The sequence below is a fragment of the Ahaetulla prasina genome, chromosome 1 (genome assembly GCF_028640845.1).
Source record: "Ahaetulla prasina isolate Xishuangbanna chromosome 1, ASM2864084v1, whole genome shotgun sequence".
In the NCBI taxonomy this organism is placed as follows: domain Eukaryota; kingdom Metazoa; phylum Chordata; class Lepidosauria; order Squamata; family Colubridae; genus Ahaetulla; species Ahaetulla prasina.
Genome location: NC_080539.1, coordinates 254534868 through 254557645, shown reverse-complemented (window position 1 = coordinate 254557645; position 22778 = coordinate 254534868). Strand labels below are relative to the sequence as shown.

At 38.6% G+C, this 22778-nt stretch overlaps 1 protein-coding gene across 7 annotated transcripts in view; it reads right to left on the bottom strand.

The window, feature by feature from the left end:
* CNTF (ciliary neurotrophic factor) overlaps positions 1-15693 on the bottom strand; it is a 30117-nt gene extending 14424 nt beyond the window's left edge. For 3 of the 7 annotated variants that reach the window (XM_058197042.1, XM_058197060.1, XM_058197051.1), the window contains exons 1-2: positions 15427-15693; positions 10261-10575 (exon numbers count right to left, since the gene is read on the bottom strand). In XM_058197042.1, coding sequence (XP_058053025.1) covers positions 10261-10575; positions 15427-15540 — 429 coding nt within the window. In that variant the 5' untranslated portion in view covers positions 15541-15693. Of the gene's footprint in view, positions 1-3661; positions 10576-15426 lie in introns of those variants that run through there. The other 4 variants (XM_058197034.1, XM_058197026.1, XR_009156719.1 and 1 more) reach the window with 4 other exon arrangements.
* Between the last annotated feature and the right edge of the window lie 7085 nt (positions 15694-22778).

Below are 22778 nucleotides of genomic sequence, written 5' to 3'. Positions count from 1 at the left end.
TTCCTAAGAAATGCAACTATAATTCATTTTTGTTTTGTGAATGATCAGCAATTTTAAGCAATTGCCATGCAGGGGACGTAAGCTAATTAAGAGGTGAGTTTTCAATGAAGTCTTTTCAGAAGCCATAAGAATGAAAGTTGACTGATGTAGAAAAGTTTTTTTAAAAATAAGCCAATTAGTCTTTACTTTTATTTGCACTGATCTCCCAGCCATGAACAACAATGTTACCACAGAGCTTTGATATTTATTTTCCCCTGTCCTGTCCTGTACACACACACACACTTTTCTGTGGTGAAAATTTTAAATTACAAAATATAATTATTTCTTAATTTTAAAAATATTGAAAGGAAACCATATTTAATGCTATCTTCCAGAGAAAGAGAGAGGGAGGGAGGGAGAGAGAGGGATAGGGAGAGAGGGGGGGGAATGAAATAATGGACAAGACAGAGGGAAATAGCCAGTAATACTGTGGCAGAAATTTCCAGTTAAAATTGTGAATGCCCTTTACTGAAAAGGACTTTTGTCTGAAAAAACATTATGAAGATGATCTTGGATAGGATGGGTAATTTACAGAATGGCAACACCTCAAAAACACTGAGGATCCAAACACAGAAACAAACCAACATTGGAATTTCCCATATTGAATAACCTTCCAAACACAAATTTTTGACCTTTTTGTTCTCTCAGTTCTTTTGCCTGATTTGCATTTTTTTGCTGCAGACTTCCCCAGCTGAGTATTTTCTAGAACAGTGTTCTTCAACCTTGACAACTTTAAGAAGTTTGGATTTCAAATTGTCAGAATTGCCCAGCCAGCATGTTGAAATCCATACATCTTAAAATTGCCAAGATGAAGAAACTCTGATCTAGGTAACTGAAGATGTAACTCTCAACTTCTTTGCTGCCATCTAGTGGTCATCTGAATTTTTGTAGCTGAGTAATAGAAGATTAACTTGACTACAGTAGGAGAGGATTCAACTTCTTTTGTAGTTGTTATATATTGTTATATATTCTTAGGAAACATAATTGCATCAATAGAAACCCCTCTCCTAAGCAATGTTTTGCAAATACAGGTATTTCCACCTAAGCACCAGTCTCACCCCATTCTTACTTTCTTTTGCACTTTCAAAGTCTAGTATCTAGTATCTAGTATGGAAACAGTTAAAGCCAACCTCTTCAACATATTCTTTGGCTCAGTTTTTGTTAACAGCGATGACACATATCTGACATTCCACAAACGTACCAGCAATGAATATGATGACTTAACTCATATAGACTTCACAGAAGAAAATGTTGGAAAAGCTCTTCATAACATAAAACCATCGCTATCTATTGGACCCAATGGACTATGTGCCTACTTCTTAAAAAAACTTTCCACTAATATAGCAGAACCCCTAAGCATAATCTTTGATAAAGCTTTCACTACCAGTTCCCTTCCCAAACTTTGGTCACTAGCCACAGTCATCCCTATCTTTAAAAAAGGAGACCCCAGCTTAGTTGAAAATTACAGACCAATCTCTCTATGCTGCGTCACCTGCAAAGTCATGGAATCAATCATCAACCAATCCATTACCTCACACTTAGAAGCAAACAACCTACTCTCCAATAAACAATTTGGTTTCAGGAAAAAATTATCATGCAACTTACAACTTCTCCACTGTAAAAACATATGGACTACAAATCTTGATCAAGGCAAAACAATAGATGCAATCTACATAGACTTCTGCAAAGCTTTTGACTCAGTAGTACACGATAAACTTCTCCTAAAACTAAAATCCTATGGCATTTCAGGACCCCTTCACAAATGGATATCTGCTTTTCTGTCTAACAGACAACAAGTGGTCAAAATTGGCAATGCTCTATCAAATCCTGTTCCTGTCAAGAGTGGCGTTCCTCAAGGCAGCGTCCTTGGACCAACACTCTTCATACTATACATTAATGATCTTTGTGACCATATCTCAAGTAATTGTGTTCTCTTTGCTGACGATGTCAAACTATTTATTTATTTATTTATTTATTTATTTATTAATTATTCGAATTTATATACCGCCCTATCTCCCAAAGGACTCAGGGCGGTTCACAGGCATATAAAACATCAATATCAATATACAAATTAAAATAATCCTTAAAAAACTTATTCTAGCGCCCGAATTATTAAAAATAGGAATATAAATATAAATATAAAATATAAATATTAAAATCAATTTAAATTTAAAACCCCTCTAAATTTAAAAATCTAAGCCAGTCCTGCACAGATGAATAAATGTGTCTTGAGCTCGCGACGGAAGGTTCGAAGGTCAGGAAGTTGACGGAGTCCTGGGGAGTTCGTTCCAGAGGTGGGAGCCCCACAGAGAAGGCCCTTCCCTGGGCGCCGCCAAACGACACTGCCTAGCTGACGGCACCCTGAGGAGTCCTCTCTGTGAGAGCGCACGGTCGGTGAGAGGTATCTGGTCGCAGTAGGCGGTCCCGTAGATAACCCGGCCCTATGCCATGGGCGCTTTAAAGGTGGTCACCAAAACCTTGAAGCGCACCCGGAAGGCCACAGGTAGCCAGTGCAGCCTGCAGGATGGGTGTTATCACGGGAGCCACGAGGGCTCCCTCTATCACCCGCGCAGCCGCATTCTGAACTAACTGCAGCCTCCGGATGCCCTTCAAGGGAAGCCCCATGTAGAGAGCGTTGCAGTAATCCAGGCGAGACGTCACAAGGGCGTGAGTGACCGTGCATAACACCACTGATAATACATCTATCATTCAAAAAGACCTTGATCATCTAACCGCTTGGTCTAAAACTTGGCAACTCCAAATCTCAACCAGCAAATGCTCAGTCTTACATATAGGAAAAAAGAACCGAAACACTAAGTACACGCTTGATGGACATTACCTTACAGATGACCCCCATCCCGTTAAAGACCTTGGAGTTTTCATGTCAAATGATCTAAGTGCCAAAGCCCACTGTAACTACATAGCAAAAAAGGCTCTAAGAGTTGTAAACCTAATCTTGCGTAGCTTCTTTTCCAAAAACACTACACTACTAACCAGAGCATATAAAACATTTGCTAGACCAATTCTAGAATACAGCTCACCTGTTTGGAACCCTCACCATATCTCTGACATCAATACAATTGAACGTGTCCAGAAATATTTTACAAGAAGAGTTCTCCATTCCTCTGTAAACAACAAAATACCTTATCCCACTAGACTTGAAATCCTGGGCTTGGAAAACTTGGAACTCCGTCACCTTCGACAAGACCTAAGTTTAACTCATAGAATCATCTATTGTAATGTCCTTCCTGTTAAAGACTACTTCAGCTTTAATTGCAATAATACAAGAGCAACCAATAGATTTAAACTTAATGTCAACCGCTTTAATCTAGATTGCAGAAAATATGACTTCTGTAACAGAATCATCAGTGCTTGGAATACTTTACCTGACTCTGTGGTCTCTTCTCATAATCCTAAAAGTTTTAACCAAAAACTTTCTACTATTGACCTCACCCCATTCCTAAGAGGACCATAAGGGGCGTGCATAAGAGCACAAACGTGCCTACCGTTCCTGTCCTATTGTTTTTCTTTTCTTCTTCCTATATATATATATATGTTTATACCTTTATATACTATATAACCTTTCTGTATGATACTTACATATATTGTTGTGACAAAAATAAATAAATAAATAAATCTTCAGAGACAGAGTGAGCTGCTTTGTACTATACCTCTCAGATGGTCCACACACAGGCAACTGAAATGGGTTGACCAAGCTCTTATATTAGAACCTGATATGCTGATCCCTGATTCCTCCTCTGGTTGATCCATTTTGAAACTATTTGATCTATTTTGAACCAATCAGGAACCAGCTTTTTTGGATTCCTATGGCATGGATCAACTATGGATCGGCTCGCCAGTTCAACCAATCAGTTCCTTACTCTGCCTTGAAGATGCTAGATGCAACTGCTCATGAAATGTCAAGAGATTACTGTCATTTGTCCCAAAAGCTCACCAATGATTCCTTGGGTAATTTTTAATTTGGAATAAAATGTACAGGAAATATTATCCAGCATTATAGCTGTGCAGGAAGGATGAAATTCTAAAAGTAAAAATGGTGAGCTTGAAAGTTTTTGTTATCACTGCTGTCTGCTCTCTGCTGGTATTAGCTGCATTCCTCTTTTCTTCTCCCAATGTTTATAATTGATTAGCCTGAAATATTCCATGTTTTGAATTTATTTTACCATTTGAATAATTACTACAAAAAATGAAGAAAATACTTTGCTTTAAAATAACACGCTTTATTTTTTTTAAATCTCTGAACAATTTTCAATACAATTCAATAAATAGCTCTCTGATTTGTCTAAATAAAACCTTTTTGATAATATGAATTAATCACGAAGTAAATTTCCATGTTATAAAACTATCACTCTGAGACAAAACAAAACATCCATTGGTAGTCATTAACCGACACAGAAATGTGCCACAGCTAGCGTAGTCTGAGAAGAGGCATTCCTTCCAGTGCGTGTAAAAGCAGAATGCCTCTTTAAGGTGACACTTACTTTACACAATTTTTAGAATACCCGAATGAAAAGAAATGCATTCAGCAGTATCCAAACATTAATTAATTTCCTTTTGGAAAAGGGAAGTTCTCCATCCTCTCCTCTTCTCTAGAATCACCACAGATTTGAGTAGAGCAATAAGAGCTGAAGAGAGTGAAGGAATTTGTTCTACAGGCAATTATTGATAGAGCTGAATATAATTAATTTAAAATAATGCACTACTTGATTATACAACATCCTCTTTAGTATTTTAATAAAATACCGGTATTAATTTTAACTAATCAAACTAGTTATACCTTTATGCTACAAGTGAAATCTGTCAGTATTATTTCCATTAATCAAAGACATCACATTTTCTTTCGTCAAAAATTTAGCTCACAGTACAAAAATAAGGAATCACTCATAATGATTACATTTCACATATTTTGCATATTTCAGTAGCGGAACAAGCATGCCAAATGAAGCACTTCACATTGTTTTAAAAGAGGATAAATAAACATTCAAGTTAGTATAGAGATAAGGCAGACACCATTATGGAGAAAAATAATTATTTCTCATGTTTCTTCAATGTACAGGTTCGAGATCTGCCCAGTTTCACAATTCTGAAACTGGGTATTCCTACTGGCAGAAGAAGGAGTACTTATCATCAGTTCCTTATCCATCTTCCTCTCTAGGTTGGCTGAAAATCTTTTCTGGAAGATTGTGGGATCATTTCAAAATCATATGGGAGGCAGCTTTGAAGACTGCAAAAGGGGAACTTTAAAAAGTTATTTTCTCTTAACTTTTTTTAGTGGGAGCTTCAGCAGAATCGGAGCCAAAGAGCCTTTCATTAACAGAAAAGCAAATCTGGATTCAACCCAATGAAAGGACATTAAGTATAAATTGTAAGTAGGAACCAGTGATCCCCTCCCCCAAGAGTCCATAGCTTAGATGACCAGAGCTTTTACGGAAAAATAAATAGAATTGTTTGCTCCTTCCCCCCTATCTTACACACCCAGCAATGTGGGAGTGAGGAGTCTTACTTTTGACAAATTTTGTACAAAATCTATTCCACTGTACTGATTTTGGATGTTCATCTTCATGACAATGAAGGGAATATAAATTTAAACCAGTATTTGCAATAAGGACAACTATTCAGAGAGTGGTTTTTCATGCAACTTGGCTTTCCTTCATAATCATTATTCACAGTAGCAAACAAACCCCAAAATTTAAGGGAATTACACTCCCCAGAACACTAAATGCTTTTCCAAAAAAATTTTTTTGGGGGGGTGGGGGGGACAGGAGGCAAACACTGTCCCCATCATAGATAAAACAGTTACCGTATATACTCGAATATAAGCCGATCTGAGTATAAGCCGAGGTCCCCAATTTTACCCCAAAAAACTGGGGTAAACTGGGGACTCGAGTATAAGCCGAGGGAGGGAAATGAGGCAGCTACCGGTCAGGGAAAGCCTCCCTCCCTCAGCCGAGAAGGCTGGCGGCTCCCCCGCCCCGCCCACTCACTGCACCGGCAGGGCTTCCCCGCGCTAATGCAAAAGCCCGCCAAGTTTGCACTATCCAGTATAATGTGAAAAAAAGAAGAAGAAAAAAAACTCGAGTATAAGCCGTATATACTCGAGTATAAGCCGAGGGGACGTTTTTCAGCACAAAAAACGTGCTGAAAAACTCGGCTTATACTCGAGTATATACGGTACTCCTTCCTCCAGCAGTCATTTTGTGTCATTCCAGAGCCTTACTTCAGTTCTATATTCTGGAATCTTCTGCCGTAACCTGACAGGTCTTGTCAAAGAAGGAGCTCCCATTTCCAATGTTGCTGAGCATTATGGTATAGGGCATTCCAAGCAGACATTATGGAGGAGATGCCCTACTTTCCAATCTGTAGTCTCCCAATATGATGATGCGCATCGGAAAGTAAAATGTCTAAAGATGGCAACATAAAAAGCTTTCCCCTGTCATGAGATTAAATATGTTTTGTTAAAAAAAAAAAAAAACCGTTTTCCAGAGAAAGAAGATTTTTTTTAATCTCCAAAGCAAAACTGAGTGACGCAGCAGCGCTTCTTGCTGGCCAGCAAATTAAACCTAATTAGCTGCGTCATCTTGAATCTCATTCTGTTGCCAGGAAGGAGACCTTTCTGTTTGCCCATCAATTGGGTGGCCGAGCTGCAGACTTGCTATGACATAAGCATGCCCATTGTGTCCTAAAATAACCAGTACATTCCTGTATGTTCAGTACAGGCCAATCGTTGCTTCTTCATTTTAATCTGGAAATCAGAAGACTTGGGCAATGAAATAGATGGTTGCCTGGAAGTACAATACAAATGCAAAACTGCCATAGCCTTTATTACAGTTCTCTATTCACATTCTTTCTATTCTTCCTCTTTTTTTTTGTCTTCATTTTTGTCACCAAAATGCTTAGTTTCTCCAAATTAAGGTTGATTATGTTCATAGAACTGAATTTTTTTGCTTAATGATTTTTTTCCTTATTTATTCTATATGTGAAAAAAAACATACCCACAAATATATTATATTACAGAACAGCCTATTTTAAAATAATTTGTTTTAACTTTGACTGTACAAAAATAATGTCCGTCAGTTTTTGCACTGCATCAGTGTTGTTACTGAATTCTATTTACTCTTCCCCTGGCAAGCAATCCTTGGATTACTCTGGTACAAAAATCTGAGAGATTATCACAAATCCGTTGTACCTTCTACCACATGCATAAATCCATTTCCATAATCTTCCTTTTGGGGAGAGACGGAGAGAAAGAGATGGAATTCCTTCCCAATTTATTTTATGCACTAAATAATCTTGTCCTATATTTGTCTAAGGTTACCAAATAGAGATTTCGGCCTCCAAAATGAAAAATAGCCCTCAATCCTACACTACATACTTCCATTGGTTTTTCAGATTTAAGCATGTAGAGTTATAAATACTATAGAATCCTATTTATTTTTTTATAGTTGTCTGAAACTGATCTGCATATAAACTTACAGAAATGATTTCTTGGCCAAATTCCTTCATACTAAATACTAGAACTTGGAATGATTTAACATCCTTAAAAATACACCTATTTCTTTTGTGCCCCATTTGAACACCATGGCCTCTTGCTAATGAAAATGGAAAGGAGAGACCCAAAGAAACATTCCTGAATGCCAACCTCGGCAGTATTGTGTTATGCATTTAGGATAGCTAAGTGGGAGGGGAAAAAAAGAAATGTAACAATATACTTTGATCATGTTGGCTTCAATAATAGCATTAATCTATATTCTTCCACCTTAAGAAAAGGACTTTACGTTTTGTTCTTTACAATAAAAACAAGGACAAATAGACTGAAAAACAGCTTCTATCCCAGAGCAATAACTATGTTGAATTCTACTGTATAGAATTGTAATATTAATGCAGTTAATTCAATTCAATTTTAAAGAATGTGAAGGATGTATGTTTTTGTTCTATTTTTATAGTTTTCTTATGTATGATGTACACTGAAGATCGCATTTAATTTCATTGTATAAGGTGCAATGACAATAAACTAAACTAAACTAAGTTCACCCGCTCTAAAAGTTCCAAGAAAAGAAATTATGTAATGAAAATAAAAGATGGTTAATCTGAATCCAATTCCTTTCTATTTAATCACAGTTCGTTTAATCATGGTTTATTAACTAGTCCACAATTGGTGGGTTCAAATGCTATTGGAAAAAACTTATAAACTACAGTGCCTTACTTATACAACATGCTAAACCAAAATCTAATGACCACTTTAAGGTTTCACAGGATAGCACTTAGACTTACATATATCATTTTACAGTGCTTTCTAGCCCTCTCTAAGTGGTTTACAGAGTCAGCATATTGCCCCCAACAATTTGGGGCATTTACCCAGATTTTACCCACCTCGGAAGGCTGAGTCAACTTGGAGCTAGTGAGATTTGAACGACCAAATTGCAGTCAGCCACAGTCAACAGAAGTAGCCTGCAGTACTGCACTCTATCCACTGCACCACTGTGGCTCATCACTGTGGATACTTGAACTCTGCTTGTAACTGTTGAGGGAGAAAATGCTTTAAGTAGGGCCTCAGTATGGTTGCCCTAGAGCTATGTTTCTCAGACTTTCTGAAATTATGGCCATCTGAAGAAACAATTCAGAGAAAATGTGATGACCATCCAATTAAACAAAGAATATGGAACCTTGCCTTATCCGGCAAATAAAATTATGGCTATATAATTGTATTTCTTCCCATCCCCTGCATTTTTACTGTAAAGGCCTCTTAAAAGTCAAATTTGTACCAAAAATGTAATCCAAAATCAAGTATTTTTTTTATTGATTGGCTGAGGAACTCTGGGAGTTGAAGTCCACAAGTCTTAAAGGGACCAAGGTTGGAGACCCCTGAAGTAGAGGGCTGACTCTGGCGAGTGGCTTCTCAGGACAATTCTGACCTTTTCCACCCATCCAGACATTGATTAAAGTCAACTGACCACCCAATTACTGAAAAAATAGACAGAAGCCTGGCTGAAACAATACTATGGAAGGGGTGGGAGAGCGATCCATTCCCTCCCCCAGGTAAGAGACAAGGGGAGGGCTGCCAAAGACGACAAGGAGACAAGCTGCAGGTGTGGATCTGGGTTACCGTTCCAACATGCTAATCTGCTGAATGACAATTGGCAGGTGCAGTAGTGATGAAGGAAAAGGGTGTGCCTTAAAGTCAGATTTGACTTTGACGAGTTCTCTTTGCAGTTGCGTTGCCAACATTTTCAGAAACGGTTTACCATTGCTTTCTCCCCAAGGGTACGAGAGAGAGTGAGTGGCCCAGCTGGCTTCATGCTTATGACAGGATCTTACACCAAAGTAGTTCTTGGTGAGAGAAGAGGGAGGTGATAAAAATGATCTGCTTTGGGCATCAGACATGCTAGGTACCCCACTGGGTTGGAGGGGCATGGGGAGGATGCAACACACTACCACATGAAACTCCGTGGGCCATTCTTGGAAAATCACTGTCCCAAGGCAGTGGGCCTGAAAAGCTACCACAGGGGCTGTTGCTAGTTATGGTTAAGTTCTCAGCAAAGAAGAAGGCAGCCAGAAACACACTGGCAATAACTTTGCAATGGAAGAAGATGAGTCTTTCCTCCTTGAAGAATCACGGGGAGGAGATTAGTGAATGGTATGTACGCAGCACAGAATTAGTCTAGGCTGGAACTAGACAGAGGCAAAGAGAGTTTCCTGGCAGAACTCCCAGGAAACAGGAATCCATTGGAGTGTTAATATTATGAATACTCATCTGGTGCTCAGCCTGCATATATTTGCAAAGAAACCTTATAGTACAACAACACTACAAGCCTAGGGTCACCAAGTAGCACTGGTACTCTTGAAATTCTTCACCACTCAGGAATGGGCTGCATCCTGTATAGACTAATATGGATGGGAGGGGAACTCATTCCAATCTTCTCCGCATGCTCAGGCTGGCCATACTGCTTCAACCTAAATACCACAAACGAGGGAGAGACGTTGTTTTAAAGAAGCTTTAAGAATCCAACAGAATCCTTATTTTTCCTGGGCCTGAGTCACGCTGTCACCCTCAGCAGTGGGTGATACCTGAACAGATGTAGAGATTTTGTGAAGGTCTCGAACTGACCTGACCGTCCATTGGGCAAGCTCCTGTAGCACCTTCATGCCCCTTATTTTCCTTTCAAATAAGCTGTTTTCATCAGGGTTTTTTGTATTTTTTACCTCTTTAGCTGGCACATTGTGCTTCAGTGTTACCATCAGCTCCTCCAGTTGGTAAGCTAAAGCAGAAACTTGCAGCAAAACTGATTGGATAGATTCATGGAAAGCTACATCCTCTGGGGTTAAATCAGTTCTCTGCTCTTCCAAGATTTGATCCAACAGAATCTGAAATGCCCAATAAGCTTGTAAGTTGCTCCCCAGACGCTCAGCATCTGAAATCTCATTCCATTCTTCAACATCAGCTAGAGGTACTCCATCGATCAAATCAACATCGATCAAATCAAGGTTGAAGGTTTGTGCCAGATCTTGCTTCTCAACCTGAAACGATGAGGAGTAGTGAGAGTGAGATAGGAGGAGAGAATGATTTTAAATAGTAATTTTATTAAAAATGACAATTGCAACAATTAAAAAAATGCAAACTAAAAAAAAATAAACAGAGAAAACAAGGGGCAGGACATCCAAGGAAGGAACAGTGCACTGACAGCTACATTGGAATGAAGAGCCAGCAAATGGACAGGCTCTTCGATAACTCCTCTCTGGACAAGAAGAGGACTTGAGATCACCCACCAGTGCTCCAGACAGTTGATCCTCATGAAGAGACTGCAGACAGCAGTCTCTGGTGGGATTTTAGCACTAGGAGATAAGGAAATAACCATCTAGCTAAAACCACAGTTGGATCTTTGAAAGGACACTGGGTTCCCACTGTTCCTTTTTAAAATCACTTTTAGAAATGTCTTGTTAATTGCTTTTCAGCTATAAGGAACCTTTGGATCAACAGGTTTTACAGCACAGGTTGAGTTTAGCAAAATAAGTTTTGAATACTTATTTTATATATTTTATATATATAAATAAATATATATTTATATTTATAAATATATAAATTTATATATTTTATAAATATTTTAAATATTTTATATTTTACTTATATATAAAGACTTTAAAAAATAATGGTTGAAAAAATGTCAGCAATTTGAAGATTATCTCCAAACACCCTAAAATTGCAGCACTAAGATTTGGCGGCAAAATTGCTTTTATTTTATTATTATTTTAATCTTTTTAATTCCTATATAGCCCATCTCCCCTAAATGACTCTGGGTGATTTACAACAATAATTGTAGGTTGCCTGATTTAAGGATGAAAAATAGTAAAATACAAATGGAAATGAAGGGCTCATTCTCACTATTAATTCCCAAAGTCCAGAGAAAATGGGTCCTAAATTTTCAACTCTGCTAGTGAAAGACATACCTACTCCCTCCTGAGTCCAAGTTAAAAATCCTCTAAGCCAGGGGTGTCAAACTTGCATCATCATGGCATTGTCATGTGATGTATTGGGACTTCTCCCCCCCCTTTGCTAAACTGGGCAGGGGTGAGGCTAGTATGTGACATATCTGGTCCGCGGGCCATGACTTTGACACCCTGCTCTAAGCCATAAAGTTTGGGGCAGTTGGTCTATAATGTTGTATAAACCAAGTCATTATGTTTTACTGTAGAGCCAGCAGCTTTATCATTCAAAGATGGTTAACCATCCAAGGATTAATTAGAGCTGAACCAGCTTAGCTTCCAAAATTAGCTGAGTCAACTAAGCGCTGCCTCCTGCTGAGGCTATATTCTGAAGGAAAACATTGTTTCATTTATTATTTATTTATAATATTTGTAATCTGCCACAATCCTGGAAAAATCTAAGCAGCATAAAATAAAAATATAAACACATAACCATAAAACCCCAAATTCCACCACTGCCAGTCCTAAATCTTTATAAAAAAGGAAGAAAGTTAGGCATTGGCCTAGCAAACTGAAGTGCATTTTTTCTGTTACTGAAACAACAGATGCAATTAAATGAGATCTGATCACAGGAGGTGGAGAGCAATTGTTGCCCAATATGCTGGACAAGACAGATGGAACTAAGTTGAACCCTAACTAATAGAATGGCAATACTAAATACAGAGGTTCCACCACCCCATTTTGAACCACTAGGGGCAAAACACTTGTTGAAATTTCCATGAACTGGAGTGTTCCCCCACATGGCCACTGTAAAATGTAAAATGGAACCTCCTACTCCCAAACCTTAGATGTTCCAAAACGATAAAGTTGGTGATATTGAAAGCCATGGAAAGCTTTAGAAGCACCAAAAAAGGTGTACTAGCCACAACTAACTCCTGAAATAACTACCTACTAGAGGAACTGATGTGGTTTCTAACCTATAAAGGTAACAGTAAAGGTTCCCCTTGCACATACATGCTAGTCGTTCCCAACTCTAGGGGGTGGTGCTCATCTCCGTTTCAAAGCCGAAGAGCCAGTGCTGTCCGAAGACATCTCCGTGGTCATGTGGCTGGCATGACTCAACGCCAAAGGTGCATGGAACGCTGTTACCTTCCCATCAAAGGTGGTCCCTATTTTTCTACTTGCATATTTTACGTGTTTTCGAACTGCTAGGTTGGCAGAAGCTGGGATAAGTAACAGGAGCTCATCCCATTATGCGGCACTAGGGATTTGAACTGTTGAACTGTCGACCTTTCGATCGACAAGTTCAGTGTCTTAGCCACTGAGCCACCGCATCCCTATAGCTTACCATATATATATATATATATATATATATATATATATATATATATATATATATATATATATATATAGGTCTTTGGTTATTCAGGTTTTCTCCCGCGTAAAATTGGAAGTGTCTTGGCGACGTTTCGACGAAGTCTCATTCGTCATCTTCAGGCTTCAGCTTCGTGCTTCTGGGAGCAAGAAGCTGCTCCCAGAAGCACGAAGTTGAAGCCTGAAGATGACGAATTAGACTTCGTCGAAACGTCGCCAAGACACTTCCAATTTTACGTGGGAGAAAACCCGAATAACTAAAGACCTACATACAAACACCCGCGAAAACCTCAGAAACCAAATATATATATATTTGTTTTCTGAGGTTTTCTGCTCCCAGAAGCACGAAGCTGAAGCCTGAAGCACAAAGCTAAAGCCAGAAGCATGAAGCTGAAGCCTGAAGATGACGAATGAGACTTCATCGAAATGTCGCCAAGACACTTCCAATTTTACGCGGGAGAAAACCCGAATAACCAAAGGCCTACATACAAACACCCGTGAAAACCTCAGAAAACAAATATATATATATATATATATATATATATATATATATATATATATATATATATATATATATATATATATATATATATATATATATATATATATATATGCCTGAATCCTGATTGAAAAGGTTTCAAATCACCAATGCCCTCAATAATCTTCTATAGCTGATTACCTACCAAATTCTTTACAAATACACCCCAAAATTTCAGGTTGAAGACTGATTGAACTTTATCAAACACAGGTCAGTCCAGGGATAGTTTCTATAAGAGAGAGGGCCCTGCTGCTTCCTTCAAATGAGGCAGTGTTATTCCTTCCCTTGAAAAAGCATTGACTATCTCCCAGAGCCAATTACTCACATCCTGTCTAGCAACTGAAGAATCTAATAACGTGTCATACATGACAGATTTTTCTTAGAGAATGGGTCAAGTAGAGTACATTTGGTAATATTAATTTTCTGTCATTCCAATATTGAAATCAGGCAAACAGAAACATCACTGTTGTTCCCTGAAGAAACAAGTAAGCATTTGGAATAACTGATTCTTTGATGCAGATGGGATTATTTCATGATATCATTTATTTTTCAGATGAGCCCTTGAGGATGGGCACCAGATACCTTAACCCTAACCCTGATATAAGTGAGGAAAGAACTCATCCTCATCCTGTGTGTCTTCAAGAGTACAATAGGACATATTTATTTATTTATTTATTTTTCGTATTTTTATACCGCCCTATCTCCCTAGGGACTCAGGGCGGTTTACAGGCAGATAAAAATTCATATAAATACAAAATAAAACATCAATTAAAAAACTTATTCCAAATAGCCGAATAATTAAAAATAACAGTATACATAATATACTGATAAGAGTTCAATCTTGCTAAATGATCATGCAAAGAAATTGATCAGCTGATCATTGTAGCAAAGGAATAGTCCAAATCTAACTAAAACCAACTCATCCATCCTCTAGGAGTTACAATGGAGGAATATGGAGATCTCTTTTCATTACCATGCCATCCATCATTTTTGGGATTATAGTTATCATCCCACAACCTACCATGTGAAATTAGTTTGGTCAAGACCGTCATCTGTGTGACTGTTAAGACTCCTTAAAATAAATATGTGGTCATGGTTTAAAAAACCATGTCAAGTTATACACATCGTCTCCCACAAGGTGGCATTCTATCACAGAATTTTAACCCCAACCCCCCCCCAATTTCTTTCCTGGTAAAGCCAGACCCACCTTAAAATAAATAAAATCAAGTCCTTATTTCATTTCTATCTTGATCTCTGATTAAAAAAAGTAGGTTTTCCATCCCTAAGGCAACAAACTGTAAAACATTCCTTTTGGGAGAAGCACTTTATGATTTTTGCACACATGGGTACAGAGAGAGAGAGAGAGAGAGAGAGCTTGATGGGCATGAATTCTAGAACATTTGAAATGTCTTTAATTTGTTAGTTAAACAATGCAACATTTTACTCTGTGACTTGAGCGGTTTGTTTTCTGCAGTTCAGCATCCAGTTGGGGGTGGATGACTCTGCCCGTGGGCAGGAAGAGCCGGTATGCATAGCATTTGTCCATTCCAGTTATATGATTCAGTATACTAATAATTCATCCCCTAATATTAGATAGTTTTTTAAAGGTGTAAAGAGCTGATGCCAGTCTTCAGATTTAAACCCCCACCCCTACCCACCCCCAGTACAGCAACTGAAGCTCGGTTTGGGAGCTGCAGTTACCACTGGCACACATTTCCTTCAGGCCTCAGTGGGGTGATGAAAGATCTTACTCAGGTATCATCACACTTGTGTACAAATCATAGAATGCGTTGTTTAGGTATTATACAATTGTCTAACAAGTGCATGCTGTTCATTAATTGATACCATTAACACAACTCCATCGGGGATTAAAAAAAAACAAAACAACAGTGATGGAAGCAACAGCACGAGGCTCTCTTCTCTCCAATTATACCGTATTGCCAAATCTGAACCCCGGCCCTAAAACACACACATCTCTCTCTCTTGCGCGCGCGGGTGCGCACACACAGAGGAAAGCGCGCAGTAAAGAGACTCACGTAGCATTCCAGGAGGCTGCTGACATCGGAGCGCATCTTCCTCAGGAGAAGAACGGTCTGACGCCACGAGTCCCGGTGTGGAGAGGTCCCGGGCTGCCGCTCCGAGGTAGCCATCGCCCGCAGGGGAGAAAGCAGGAGCCGATCAGGCGCCGCTCGCGTCAGGAAAGCGATTTGGAAAAGCCTCGCTCAGCTCCTAAATTCCAGCCCGAGCGAGAGAATTCCGCACGGGTGCGCCTGACGCGCTCGCCTGGCCGCCCGCTCTCTTGCTCAGTCCCCCGCGGCCTGAGGAGAAACTGCACATTCCAGGCGCGGAGCTTAACCCTCAGAGTAGCAACACGGGCGTTTCGGTCACCTTTTGGCCCCCGGCGATTGGCTCGCTCTGCTCTCTAACATTTTGCTCCGGGTTTGAGTTTCATTGGCGGATAGCCCCGTCGGCGTCCCCCGCTAATCCTTGCAAATTCAACCCGGAGAGATCTATCCGTTCCACGACCAGGAGACATCAAAAGGAGTTCAGACGTGCCTTTTGAGTCTCTTCTAAGCAGGATTTATTTTCCCGTTGTGAAACCGAAGCTGCTTCGTGTCAGTAAACCCATTCGCAACCTTGGTGTTTTGGAAAAGATCGGTCATGTGAATCTCGGCCGTTTAGGTGCAACCTAAGAATGGATGCTGTGGTTGCAATACTGTATTGGCTTACACATTCTTCTCCAGTTTCCCGTTTCTCGCCTCAGACAATTAATTCAGCTCGGCAGGTATTAAACAGAGGAGCTAGCACTTTTCCCCTCCTCCCAGCCAACTTGAAACCACCGTGCTCAGGTGTGGAGTTTGCAAGGGGAAAAAAAAGCTTCGTTCGATTTAGACATTTCTGTTTTGCCCATTCAATTTAAAAATCAATGTAAAAGATCATCGCTACAGAACTCCCCTCAATTTCCCATCATTACCAACCCAAGCTGTAAAAACAACAGCCAAACCTAGCCGGTTGAGCTACCAGGGTTGAGAATGGAAATTGAGCTGTGGGAATGTCAGCCCCATGAAAGATCAGTTTGGCCACTGGGTCACACACATTTGGACATGAGGCTGCCTTACAAATTAACTGGCACAAATGTAGCACCCAGCTACAGTAGTTAGAGAACAACCAGGACACCTGATCCCTTTATTACAGCACACTATAAACCCTGTGTTTATAGATCACAATAGCTATTCTAAACTGAATAGATTATGCCTAGATGTTCTGTGAGGTTTGTTCTATGGTAAACCACGCTGTCATTTATTTTAGCTTAACATGTTGCTGGAAGGAATACAGCCATTGTTCTTTGTTATTGGTGAGCATATTGTGCAACTTCAGCCCTTTGCTGGCTATTGAGCCATTTCAAGAACAATCCAATGCCGTTGATAACTTACAGCGCCATACATTTCTTAGGATCAGGCTATATGAAATATGACATTTATCAGTCTGAATTCTAGCATCTTCTAGATGTGGAGTGAGCGAACTCTTTCCACTTAGGACTGTATGACTGTAACTTTGTTGCTGGCAATCCTTATGATTTATATTGATATATTGACCATCAATTGTGTTGTAAATGTTGTACCTTGATGAACGTATCTTTTCTTTTATGTACACTGAGAGCATATGCATCAAGACAAATTCCTTGTGTGTCCAATCACACTTGGCCAATAAAAATTCTATTCTATTCTGTTCTATTCTAAGCCCTGCTTGTGCAGTTCCTGAAGTCCCATCTGAGCTTGAATGCTGATAATCGGTGGCATCTTTTCCCTGCTATTTTGAGATACAAAAACTACAATGCAGGCTAATGGCATTTAGCAAGGAAAAGGACTAAACCCCAACTCTCATAAAACAGACATGGAAAACCCCAGCTGCATCCCCCCATAGATAAAAATATTCCCACTTTGCAACAACAGCTCACCAGTAGCAGAAATTGGGCCTCCAAAAAATATATGGGGAGGTTTTCGTTCATTCTTTTTTCAGACAGACCAACTTCTCTGCCCTACCACTGCTGGGAGCATGTTTGGTGGAAATAAATATACTGGGATTTGTTGGCTGTTTTGATATGTGACTAGCTGGAACTCAGTGCCAAGCTAACAATTATATTGCCTTAGTAAGGGTTAAATAGAGATTTTTTTTATTCATGAAATATTTGGCCATTTAACTCAACCATTCTTAAGTATTCTCCAAAGAACCTGAACATGTTTCATAAATATATTTAGGTTCTTACCTTTTCTTCAGTTCAATTTAATGAAAAAATGATTTTTGAGCACTCAATATATGCAAGACCAAATATTATACTGAAACTAAGAAAGTACAAATTATTTAAAAGAGGTGTGATCAGTGCAGCCTTTCTTAAAGCACCCATGTCCTTTGGATGGCTTCAGTTGCTTCTAAGGTACTGTTGTTTTTGTTTTTTATACATTTGTGTGAAGAGAGTGTCATTTTTGCACAACCCTAATCCTTCAACAAATTTTATCCAGAAATGGATGAAATATGCAATCAACTCATACATTTAGCACTATTTGCAATCAACATAGAAAATGTAATGGAAAATGACAATGCTTTAATTAATATTCCTTTTTTTTTACAACAGTCATAGATAAAAATCTTGTGTAATCTTTTCTATTCTTCTATTCTCTAACTCTCATCATCACTTGCCGAAACACTAGATATATGGCTTGATGAGCCTTTGGAGTTTACATTTTTTATGGAAGCACAAGTGTCAGCATCATCTAGAAGTAGTTTTTATCAATTATTTATATATTCTGGAACATTTCCTTGGCTAGTCAAGACAGTTTGGTACAATGCACCCTATGATTTAAACCAGCCGTCACCAACTAGTGGTCCACGAGAAAATTTTGGTGGTCCACAGAAAAATTATTTACATTTTTAATATTGCACTAAATTAGGGGTCCTCAAACTATGACCCTTGGGACAGATACGTGCAATGAATGTTTGTGTTGCTGCAGAGTCTCCCCCTTCAGGGTCTTTTTGTATGGGTTGGAGGGGGGCAGAAATTCCAACTTGGGGTCTGTTTCAGCCTCCTGGTGTGGGGCTTTGAGCAAAGGCTGGAGGGCAGTGCCACTGGTGGCGAAGAGCCAGAGGGCCTCGTTCCAGTGGGATTGCATCATGACCTGGGACTGGCTGACCATCTCAGCCCGCTGAGCCTCCAGGTGCCGGTACCTGGCCTTGCACTCCTGCAGGTCTTCCCTCTGCTTGGAAAGCCTATGCTCCGAGTCCTCAGTGAGGTGCTTCTACTGAGCCTCCTTCTTGGTCAGATCCAATCTGAACTGAGCTGTTTTGCCAACTCTTTTTTGTGGTGGCTGCTTAGCTCCAACAACTGCTTCCTGTTGGGGCCCTAAAGAGCCCGGGTGGGGAGGTGGAGTTTTGGCCACGCCTACCCAGTCATATGACCTAGCCATGCCCACCCAGCTGGTCATTAGGCAGATCATTAGTGGTCCACGGGATTTAAAATTATGAATTTGGGACCCCTGATTTAAACAGTAAAAAAAAAGTGTGCAAATTGTGGTAGCATGAAACATGAAGAAATTAGTCATTGTGAATATATTTTATTCTCTACAGGTTTCTTTGACTGCAGAATTTGAGATACCATTAATAAATTTCAAACTCTTAGTTTAAAATAAGCTGATATGAGGAAAGTTCTATACAGTAATAAGAATTGCCCAACAGTTGTGATTGACTTGCTATAAGAACTTTTTATATTGGTTAGTACTATGGACAGTGCTAATCCCTAATTGTATAATTCAGATAACTTCCCCTATTTTTAAGATTTTTTTGATGCTATGTGTTTGATGTGATTGTTGCTGAATTCATAATTGTCATAAAATTGTCATACAATAAAGAGTAAGCTATTAAATAATTTAAATGAAATTAACATTGTAGGAAAATAAAATATAAAAATATTGACTGCAAAATGTCCTCAAATCAAAGTAGTTTTGTAGCAGAAAATTGCCATCAAACTATTCTTACGCATGATTGTATTATGTCATGCGGTTTGTCAACCACCTTGTGATTTGGGTTGGGCTGAGAGTATGACTGGCCCCAAAATCACCCAGCTGGCTTTCAGGCTCATAATTGCTTTATAATTCATTTCCAATTAGCAAAACAAGCTATATTATTCTGTTTTCCTAATAGTATGCTAATCTATGTTTTAAGATGGCATTGAAGTTTCTCTATTCTAGGTTGGTTTCTGTATCATGATCTTGTCAATTGTTGCAAGTACTAAGTGTATAACTCCATCAGTATGAAAAAAAATCCTATCTACCAATGCTATTGTGTAATATAGCAGACTTCAAGAATCTGGCTTGAACTCACTGGTTTTCACCAAACATTTCTTTTTAGCCCCCTCCTAATTTGTCACATTCCTATATGGTACAATTGTTTTTCAAAAAAAACACACTAATCCCGCTACCATTTTGACAAACTTTGAAACAAGTCATTATATGCTGGCAATCTTTTAGTCATTTAGTACCCTATTGCATCTTAACAGAAACATAAATGAAGCAGATTGCTCAAATTTCCTTCAACATTCTACTATATTGAAATTTATTTAACCAATTTGATAATTAGCCATCTCAACAAGTGACTCAGTGTGACAGAATCCTATACAATCCTCCAGAATACTTGCAAAAAAATTTAACTTGGGAAGTTTCCAATTTGGTTTCCTTTTTCTAATAGATATTAGAAATGCTGAGTACAGTACTGTTGTCTTTATAAAGAACTTTTATGTTCTATGGCTCCTTGAAGGACATTTTAGAATTAGATTGATTTACTACACATTTGGACAGATAGTCCAAATTCAAATGTTACAGAACCAATGTCACTGACATAGCCAATGCATGATCAAATACATTCCATTCCTAAGAAATGTCATATCTGGAGCTGATGTACATAACCTCCCACACTGGGTAAAAAGGGGAAGATATTTATTATCCAGAATATTCAGGAATCTCAGAAGAAAATGGCAACTTCCTCTCTTCTGAACTATGTTTACAGGGCATGTTTAAACATTATTTCCAAAGATTTTGAAGATCAGTATAGAAATATTAAATTTATCATGATTGGAGAGAATAGATCACCTCTTTTGTTCAAAGAATGCAGTAGCGTTTTAACCTACAAACACAGCCACTTTTCAGGATACTTCCAAAGGTAATGCACATTTTTAGATACTTTCACAATATATTAAGAGGTAATTTCAAAGGCTTATGTAATTAATTAACCATTTAAATAGTCACATTTTAAAAAAATGCATTCCTTTGTGACAGTGGTAGTTGATTCCGGTGCTCCATTTAGTCACATCTCATTGTTGCTTCCTTCATAGGCAATCTTTAGCAGCAAGGCATTGCAGAAAGACCTGCACTACAGTGGTATGTGGGAAGCTACTTCATTTGTGAACATTTTCCATATATCTGGCATGTAATATGACACAGACTGCTTTTCCCTTTAAGTATTTATTTTGGTTATGGCTTCCTGAATTTAAAGACATGACATGAAAAAACAAAGCATCCCTTTTAATTGTTTTATTTACTTCTGTATACACAAACTTTTATGAACATGGACCACTGCCCCTCCCTCCTGGCACCTCATCTAAATCTCCACTATCACTTTCTGGAAATTTTGTATGCAACAAGGCTTTTAAGGAATCAAAGACTTGTTAATGCAACCATCTGTTATTTAACTCTAAAAAATAGGGGTGTGCCACAATGCAACACAGGTCTGTTGCCACTCAGTGGCTACTACTTCAGGTAGTTCTGCTAAAAATTGCAAATCCTATCCTCTCTCTGGTAGGATTCACAATGCTAGTGCAGTTCTCCCTGGTCTTCACTACCATATTACCAGAGATCTGACAATTTTCTCTAGCTGCAAAGACTTCAGCATTGTGCCATCTTTCAGAAACTATTTGAAGTAGGTGGAGTACTTTTCACACAATAGAAGACTAGTCCTTGAAGAACACCTAACTCTCGTGTTCTCACCAGTTATATTGGTTGTAGTAAAAATAAAGGCCTAAAAAGAGAATTCTTATTCATGTGACCAAAAAAAAAAAAAAAAAGCTCTTTTGTCAACTTCTGACAAAAAGTGATATGAATTATCCTTTACTATTAACAGGAAGGGGGTCCAACTCTTAGAGAACCAGAGTGAGGAAATAGATATTACTAGACTACGCAACTGTATATGGAGTGGAACAATGTTAAACTAGTTACTGTAAGCTATCCATCTGATAGAGTAGAGGGAAAATTATACAAGTTCAAATCCCAGCACCATGCTTCTTCCCATGAAGGAAAAGAAGAAGGGGGGGGGATGTTACTAGAAGAAAATAGAAATAATTTGCTGCAGCTGTAATTGATTGAATCAAAACCACATGCATGTGATGGGAACAAAATTAAAGGAATTATTATTGGCTGATAAACAGTCACCACAAATTTAAATCAGAAATTTTCATCTAGAGTGCAGATGGCTATCCTGGCTAAATATAAGATTGTTATTTTAATAAAACAACACTTGCACCCAATGAAGGGGCGGGGGCTAGAAACAGACAAAAGACCGATAGCCAAACAGAATAAATACTTCAAGTAATTTGCCAAACAGGGCTCATATTGTAATTTGTTCATTACCCTAGCAAAATACTGCATACTGTAATCAAGACAGAAGTCAGTTTCCTCAGTAGTATGGACACGTTTTCAGCTCCAAATACTTGTCTCGCACCAATGTTAATCACACAATTTGTAGCAGTAGCAGTCTTCTGGAACATGCAGTCCTGAGCTGCATGCAATGCCACCTACACATTATATATCTGAACGGCTGCCAAGCATCCAGCCAGCCAGGCAGGCAGGCATCACAGAAAATATGTAATGAACTGCAGTAACTGCTTCAGTTTAGACCCTGTTGATTCTTGGCTTCAATGTAACAAACAAACTATAAGTCTTCCTTCCAGATAATTAGCATTGTAAAAAGATCCGCTGGGAATAATTGCAATTAATGCCAGCCAGCACTATCCAGCAGGGATTAGAACTATACAGGATACAGCTCCAAAATAAAATCTAAATTGCAAATTCATTTTACTTCTTGATCACATGAAAATATCAGGTCATTAATAGTATTACTGTAACATCATAAGCTCTCAGGTAACAGTGAAGAGTTTATGTAAATCATGTGATAAATATATCTTTAAGGTATTTCCATGTTTTTTAAAACTCTATCCCACTCCAAATCTAGACCTGTCTGGTGATAGTCAAATTCCACAGAAACTATTGCATATATTTGAGAACAGTGGATATTATGCTGAGTAAAGCTGGTGCTATGACGACTCTAAATCAAATAATGTCCCTAA